The sequence below is a fragment of the Grus americana genome, chromosome 5 (genome assembly GCF_028858705.1).
Source record: "Grus americana isolate bGruAme1 chromosome 5, bGruAme1.mat, whole genome shotgun sequence".
Classification (NCBI taxonomy): Eukaryota; Metazoa; Chordata; class Aves; order Gruiformes; family Gruidae; genus Grus; species Grus americana.
Window position 1 is genome coordinate 16,610,630 of NC_072856.1, and position 8,772 is coordinate 16,619,401.

At 45.3% G+C, this 8,772-nt stretch overlaps 1 protein-coding gene across 1 annotated transcript in view; it reads left to right on the forward strand.

Moving 5' to 3' along the window:
• TMEM86A (transmembrane protein 86A) overlaps positions 1-8,772 on the forward strand; it is a 29,896-nt gene that overhangs the window by 12,461 nt on the left and 8,663 nt on the right. The window contains exon 2 of the mRNA XM_054828825.1: positions 5,975-6,239. Within this exon, the coding sequence (XP_054684800.1) occupies positions 5,975-6,239 (265 nt within the window). The remainder of the gene's footprint in view (positions 1-5,974; positions 6,240-8,772) is intronic.

An 8,772-nucleotide genomic window follows, 5' to 3' on the forward strand; every position in this document is an offset into this window, starting at 1 on the left:
TTTCAGCAACACTGTGGAGTGAAAAGCACCGGTTGGCTGGCCCCTTTATATCTCATCTGTCTCCTCCTCTCTCACGTCTGCGAGCCGCCCAGGAGGGATGCAGAGCTGAGCGGCCAAAGTGGCCACTGGAGCCTTTGCTTTGTGGCCAGGGAGGTACCATGCCAAGGCTGGTTGTTGCGAGGGCCCCTGTGTCCACCCAGGAAAGGGAAGATGCAAGTGGTGAATTTGGGTCCTGAACAGCCGAATCCTCCCTATCACACATGCATCTGCCCCACTGCCTAAAAATTCCCTCTTTTATATCAGTTTCAGTGTGTACACATTCAGAAGGCTTGATGTTGCACCATCTGAGCAAAGGTGGGAACAGCTCATGCAGGTTTGTGGCCAGGAATTGCCCAGCACTGCTGCGTTCCTCCTTGGTTCAGCAAAAGCTGATGGGTCATTGAATTCAGGGGAAAATTGGCTGCCTCTGGCTAGGATCTGTGCACACACAAGCTTCTCCTTATGGTCTACTGATTTTGGTTAAGCACAAAGATGGGTTTTCTGTAGGCTCAGCCTGATGGGGAACTGTGTTTGTTCCCTATTGCTCTGTAGATAAGAGCCTGTGCACATATATATACACTTTGTCCTAACTGCTGTCCATCTCCAGGCTGAAGCAGCTCTCCCTCGATGACTTGGACTACACAGAGGATCATCAGTGCTTTCCAAAGAGCCACATATTTTGGGGAAAGAGAATTCATGGGCTTGCAGTGGCAGCATAATTCATGGCAACAAAGCCACACAAGGATTTTTTTGGTGTACAACTGGGGATAAGAGCTATTGTCACAGTAGGGCAGAACCAAGGCTGAATCCATGGTGCAGGATGCCAGAAGCTAGGAGAAACAGCTCAGCCATGGATACACAAAATGGTACTCAGCTAGCTGGGGCCATTGGGAGGGATGGGTGGAGGACAATGGCCCAGCTTTTTTTGGCCAGTGCGCACAGTTGTGCTCAAGTGTTGCTCAGTGGAATACTCCACATTGTTTCCTAGGACTAGTGCAAGGCTTAGGAACAGTGAACTTTGTCCAACTTAGCATTTCAAAGCAACAAGCTTCTGACGTCCTTCTATACCTCGGGAGCAAGATGCATCCCTCCCTGTGGCAGCTGGATTTTCTTCATCCCACATGTGATGTAGATACAGACAAGTGGCTCCAAAACATTAAAGAAAATCATGGCACTGGCTTACAAATGTAGCCATTCCTCTGTGGATGCAGCATATTCTGGGGTAGAAGAGCTAGCTGTAATTTTTTGGGCTTGGTTATGTGCCTGCAGCAGTCAGGCCATCTGTGCTGTTGAGGAGCAACATAGATGTTCCCTAGGTCATATCCCGTAGTGAATGTTGGTTTATACAGATGTGAATCATGAGCATCTCCTAGTGCTGCATAGCGAGGAGGCGAAAGAAGAGATCATCCAGGAGGGACCCCTGGGCTCTTGGCGAGTCACCAATAACTAATTTGCGGGTATAGCTTAGGAGCTGTTGTATGAAGCTTTTGGTCATCTTTGTGTGCTACATCTTGTATTTTGCACATTGGGAACTTTTTGTCAGTCCTTATTACCCAGAGTTACTTCTTCAGGTCTGCCACTTCTCCTGTAACTGTGTTTCTTCATTGGCTAGCCTAACCTCTCAAGACATCTTCCAACCATGCTGTGATTGGTATTGGTGTAATACTTGTGTGATAGCGTCTCACCTGTCACTGATGAACAACAGCAACAAGGAAATGAGCAATATTTCAAACTGGAGCAGAATAAGAACAGACTAAACAAGAAGGGATACTGTAAACCTATGAATCCCTAGTAGAGAGGTGGATATCCAAGCCAGAGATATTGGCACACATGTGCCAATACCATGTTCTGTTTGAAGATTACAGAATACAGAATGGTTGATGTTGGAAGGGACCTCTGGAGATCATCTGGTTCATAATCTCTTGGTGAGACCCAGGACACAACTTCCTCCTAGTCTGCCTAAGTCTTGGAGGGTTTCATTGCATTTGGTTGGATACAGATAATTTAATAAATGATACTTTCACTGTAATTCCACAAATACAGAGGTAATGCCTTTACAGCAATTTAAACTAATTTTTAAAGGCCCTAAGTAACTTAATAGTCCTAGCAGTTGAGAAAATGCCCTAAATTATGCTCAGTTTAGAAATTCAAAACTTGGAAATAGTGCCTTGTCATTATATTCAAGATGTTTTCTGTACTGCATTTCAGCCCAGAGTAAACTAGCAGTGGAAGTAGAAGAGTGGGAAGAAAAATGCAATAGAATTGGTAACAAAATGGCAAAACCCAGCCATGACAGTCGCAGACATTAGCAAAAAGGACCTTGTCACCCGCTTCCTTTTCCAACACCGCAGCACAGCCCCATCTCACATTCTGTGTCTGAGACACAGGTGCAAAGGAGATGGGTGGTTTGATGCAATTTATCCATGCAGCCAAGAAATAATGTTACCTTCCCTGAGGTACAGGCAAGTCTGGTCATGGCTTATGTGCTTTCCTCAAGCCACAGCCTCCACTCTGTGTTGGTACACGGTTTCCCAATACCAGCCTTGACTTGTCCTCCAGGTGGCAAGTTGCCCCATCACCTCTTCCCAAGCCTCAGCCACATGTCCAAACAGAGGGCAGTCCCCCAGCCTCACCCTCTGGTTGCCTCAGTTTTTCTTGGGAGACTTCTCCCGAGTATTTCCAGTGCTACACCATCCCAGCAGGATGTGCTTGCCCAGCCCTCAGCTGCGCAGGTACCTCTGTTTCAGCAAGTGGTGTCCCTCCTGGGGCACTCATTTTGGTCGGAGCCAGCACAGGGGCTCCACTGAGCTGCAGCATTCAGTAATGGGAAAGGGCATATTTGGAAATAACTCATTTGAAGTACACTTGGAGAAAAAGTGTAAAGGAATAAAGCATTAATGATGAGAAGTCTGTAGCCCTTCTCAATACACAGGGTTATTCTTATACGAGGACTCCGTAACACTGTAAATTCCAGGGTTACAGGTGAGTAACTGAGGCTGAAATCTGATCCCTTGTGCCTGAAAAATTCCTTAATTGTTATTAGGATGGAAATAATACGAACCATTATTTTAAAATAATGCTGTCTGGGCTTGGGAAATTCACATTCAAATAGTAAGAAATGGTAATTTTAAGTTTACCAAGCAAACGTAATCTTTCTGCACAAGTGCATATCTTATATTCAGTAAGGCAAGGTCCCTGGGGAAAATGACAAGTGTAATTAAAACCTGTCTCATCATGCATGCACGCAGGGGAGGGCAAGCTGTGATTGTAATGGCAACTGCTCCTAGCAGGTGTTTTTCTTTTAATATGGGGTATTAAATTAAACTTCCTGTGTTTATTAACCCAAATACTCTCCTGCATGCTTCTAACAGTGCCTCTGTGATGTGTTGCAAACAAGGCTGAACTCAAGCAATATCTTTCAGCATAAACTTTTATCTTCAGAGATACAAAACTACCTACCTTAGCTGAGACTGTTACGGGGACCTGGAGCACTGCTAATGCTGCAAATTATTTCACACTTTGTAGCTCTGGAGGTTTAGTTTTCCGTGCTGAAGATCTCGGGCTCATTACGGAGTGGGGGGTATCCTCCACAGTTGGGGGGGGAGAGGAGGAGACCCTGCCAGAAGCGCTGTCATCTGTTGTTTCCAATTTTGAGAGGATTAATGTGATCAACTACATTTTTAATAAAAAAGAGTCATAGAAGGGGAGGAGGCAGAGCTGAAGCTGGGCACTGTCTTTGGAGGTGGTTGGGGATAGTCAGAGCCTGATGTGTCACTTCAGAAGGCCCAAAGGAGGGGGAAGCTTGGCTCCGTTCTTCTCCCTACAACACTTGATAGTTCCCAGGCACCCCCAGTGCTGTGAGACTACGTGGGCTTTTATGACTTTTATTTCAAGGTTATTTGTTATTTGCTGCAAGAACTCTCCCAAGGAATGTCAACAAGAGGTGGTAAATGGTGATTAGTTTAGACAACCTAAGTACAGGACTCACAATGGGCTCCCCATGTAATACAAGAAAGTTAACAGCTTGGTGATGTCTTTTTGTGAGTGAATTGTGTAGCCTGGTTGTTTAATGGAGTGTTTAAAAATTGTGTTGGCAATAGCCTATGAATAATGTATACAGGAATAATGAAATACCTTACTGCTAAGAAACTGCTGATATGCCGGGCAACCTTCCATCAGATGTGAGAACAATTTTGAAAGCACTGTCTTCTTGGGATGCCCTTTATTTATGGTCTTGCTGCTTCAGAGATTGCATTCCCTTTTTAGATACTACATGTGAAGATGCCCTCCACCGCCTCTGCCTCTGTCTTCCAGCTTTACTTGATTCCCTTTGCTTCTGTCTGTAAAAGCTCCTGAATTTTGATGAGATTAGGCTTTATTAAATGAGCATCATTAAGCACGGAGATATTTGCTGTGCAGCCTTCAGCCATTCTAGTTATCTGCAAGGCACATGGCATCAAAGGAAGACGGTTTTGTGTCATGGCAATGTCCCATGATGCAGGAAGCAGAAATGGGGCCAAATGATTTGGAAAAAAAGACCAATGTTTCTTTTGCATGTTTTTGGAGCATGGGGTCCTTGCATGAGATAAACAACCCTAGAGTGTCACAAGTGGATGTTCAGATTTTGATGGACTTTGCAGTGTGAACCCAGCTCTGATGCCTCTAAATTTTCCTCCATGTCCTTCTCCAGTGCACGAGGCCTCTGAGTGCTTTGGCCATGAACAGTGGGAAGTCGTCATGATACTAAGCAACTAAATTTTGCTTGATCAAAGAGATTAGAAGATTGAGAGTGAACCCCTGCTTGCAGGGGAGCTCTGGAGGTTGCACTGCCTTAGCTGCAGGAGGAAACAGGCCTCCTAAAAGACTCCAGGACATAGCTCATCAACAGTGCAGGCACATGAGGCAATCATGGTCTCTTCCTTTGCTCCTTGTTTTGGCCCTCAGCTGCACTCCAGGAGAAAATAAAATTGTACATCTGTTTCTCATGCAGGGTTTTCCCCACATGCACTAAAATGCAGAAATATCACAGGAGGGCAGGTGAACACAGTATGTATCTTACCACTCTCCGGAGTGGTCTCAGCTAAGTGTATGGTAAGACCAGACCCAGCTTGTGGAGTGTGTAGCTATACGCACCCTGCCTCTGCTGTGACTTTGTTACGAGTAGCCTAGTGCTCATGCTGCATATTTGTGTCTGGATTTACACAACAGAACCCTGAGTCAAAATATTTCCTGCAATATGGGCAGGATATTATTAGTGTAATGCTAGAACAAAGCAATACGTGATTGATGTTGATATTAGTCAGCTGAGGAAGTGACAGCCTCACCTGGGAGGTTGATGTGATGGGTTTTGAAGTCGTGTTGGTGATGCCAACAGCAAGCTCCAGGCATGAAGCTACAGAGCAGGAGAGAGAATGGGTTAGAAGAGAGATTGTATCCTCAGGGTGATGTGCAGCTGGCTAAGCAAGAGGATTCACTGAAACGGGAGGGAAGATTTGCACTTTTATTAGCTTGTTTGCTGCTGGGATATTCCTGGGGAGTGCAGTATTTTCGCAGCTACAGGAAAGGAGGTGTATAAAAGGGGTTAATCTGAACACAAGATAGGTGGCAAGGACCACCAGAGGAGTTTGACTGATAGCCTAAATGTTTTCAGCAGAACAAATAAAGAGAAAAAGTACCTAGAACTTCCTCCATCTCCACCACCCAAAACCCATCCTGACAGCCAAGAAGTGTTTTTAGCAGAGAGGGTCACAAGGGCCTAAGCTGAGGATCGTGGTCAAGTTCAACCAGCCTTTCTCAGGGTAGAAATGCTGCTAGTTGACAGTATACATGAAGGAGCAGCTTGCAAAAGGAAGGAGACAGTTCTGTTATGCAGTTTATTCCACCGATGCTTCTGATGATCCTGTTAATCTCTTTTTTTAATGTTTGTTTCTTTTAGGTGAAGAGTGAAGGCCCCAAACTGGTGCCCTTCTTTAAAGCCACTTGTGTCTATTTTGTCCTCTGGCTGCCAACTTCCAGCCCCTCCTGGTTCAGTGCCCTCATCAAATGTCTGCCCATCTTCTGCCTGTGGGTTTTCCTTCTGGCTCATGGAATTAACTTCTTAGTGTCACACCGGAGTGCCAGCCGCATCCTAGCGGGACTCATATTCTCAGCAGTGGGAGATGCCTTTCTCATCTGGCAGGAGCAGGGCTACTTCATTCATGGTGAGTGCGGTGTCAGTCCTAAAGGGATGCCACAGTGTCCAGCTGTTACCCTCTTGATTTAGTAAGGAGTTGCTGGGCCACGCGTTTTGTTTATTCATGTACAGCTTAAGCCCCAGGCAGTGGGAAGCATTTATCCCTTGACTAAAATCCATCATGGTTAGAGGAGTCACACCATGAATGAGTCTTTCTCTTGAGCTTTTCTTGAGGTCAGAGAGGTAATTAGGGCAGGTTTAGTTCCCTGGCACATGCTCACAGCATCTTAGCTGGCTGGAACTGGGAAGGTGGCATGGGCAGAATCCCTGGGGAAGAGAAGGAAGTGCATGTGGCACTTGGCAGCTCCCATGTAGCTACGGGAAGTAGCTACCTTGCATCTCTCTGCAAGGAGATTTGTCAGCCCTTTGCTACAAGGATCAGAAATAGGACACATGGTGCAAAGGTCCTCAGTGGAGAACAGGTAGAGAGGACTCTTATGTTTTGATAGACAAGCCCGTAGCCTGGGGGAGGTGTTTAAGTGAATGCTAGAAACCAAAGTATCAGAAATCTTGTCCTGCTTGCAGGTTCATCAGTATGAATCACACAGCCTGTTGTACAAGACATGTCTGTTTTGCAAGACATGTAAATGATGGGGAATCAAGGACAAACCTTACCACAATGGTCTGTCTTCTCTACAGAAAGATCCACATCTCTCAGAGCAAAACAAGCTTGTTTTATTTTGCTAGTTTGCAGACTAGAACATAATGATTTAGATTAATCATTTAAAGCCATGTTGAACCTGCCTGCGGCAACACTCTCTCTGGCCTTGGACTGTCACAAGAAATCAGCAGCAGTTGAGTCCTTCACCAAACTGACTGGTGGGGTTTCTGAAATTAATTTAACCAGCACAGGGATCTCATGTAACACCCACCATTAACTGGCTGCTGTGACTGTCCCACTGGAAAATGCGATGAGAGGAGGGAACTTTTCTCACTTGTGCTGTTGTCAGCTCTGAAAGTCAAAGGCTTATTTCCCCCCCCTTTCATGAGGTCAGTATTTAGTTTTATTCTGGGATTCCCACAAGCTCTTTCTTTATGAGAGGGAAGTATGTGAAAGGCCAGATATGAAAGGCCAAATGTTCTGAATCTGGTTTTAATTCTGCTTCCCAAGGGCTTATCCCAAGCTCATTAAAAGTTCATGTAAACATTTTTACTGATTTTGATGGAGTTTAGACTAGGCCCTGAGGAATTGATCTATCTGGCTGAAGCTTGGGCATGTTGCTGAGGAGCTCCAGCCTTCTCTTGGGGTGCCATCCCCTCTGTGCTGAGTGTTGGTATTCTCACCGATGGGCCTCCTCCTAACAGGGGTACCCAGCTCAGCACAGGTCGCCTCAGCCCGGCTGCTTATGCTTTGCTTTTGCCTCCTGGAGTTGGTCCTTGAGCTGTGGCTTGGAAAACATTCAAGGCCCGATTCTCACCATGACCGTTTTTTGAACATGGACTGTTCTGAGCTTCTCCATTCCCACGTAGCTGGGATATCTCTTGAGTTCCCTCTCCAATTTAGTGCTAGAGGAAGGTCAACCAGTCATGGCAATTCAGTATCTGGTTAATGTGTTTTAATTTGCAAATAAGTTGGATTTTTGACCCTAGTCTCACAACTGAGAAGTGTTGCTTTGTGGGTTTAGACACGTTTTTCTTCTTAAGCAGAAGAAAAGTTGTCTTGGAGCATTTTGAAAATCTCAGCCTTCATCCTGGCTGTCTCTTGCCTGCCTCAGTCCGTGCTAATCCAAGCTACCATCTTCCATAGTGAAGTGTTAAGAATTGTGTTTCAGCTGTTAGCAGATAAAGTGCACCCACCCCACTTCATCCTTCATCTCTCCTGCAAAATGTATTTTCTCCTATTTAAAACTCAGCAGGCTGCTGTTGTTGACAACTGACAATATTCAACCTTTTCTTTTAACATCGTTTGTGGGAATTCAAAATTTCAGGAGAATAAGAGGAAACACTAGATAAAAATGTATTTTCTGTTCAATTTCTATGGCTTTCAGGCTGAAAAAAAAGGGCTGGAAACTGGGCTGATTTAAATAGCTTTTGAGACAATGAGTTTATAAAAGGATATTTGTTCATTGCTTTATAGGGAAGTGAGAGCCTGGGAACCTGCTCCTGGCACGCTTGACTTTTTTTTCATTTTTGCTGTTTCAGTCCACTATTAATATGCTATTTTCTGACTAGTGTCTTACTGCATGTAGATGATACTTTATGGTGTCAACATCCACCTCCTTTGATAGCATGCAATTAGAAACAATGTATGCATTTGGTGGAGAAGACAGGGACTAACAGAAAGGCCTTATTGCCAGCCTGAGGGGAAACTCCCGGGGCAGGGGGACAGAAGGAAGCGGACAGAGAGGATAAGGGCTGATCTGCCTGATGTGGTTTGCAGGGCTGAGCCAAAGGCTGAGAAATGCAAGAGAAATGCACCCCCTCCCTGTGCAGCCATCACAGGTTTCCCCAGTTCCTGGCTTGATTTGTGGGTGTTGAGTGAGCAAACCTGGGAGCTGACT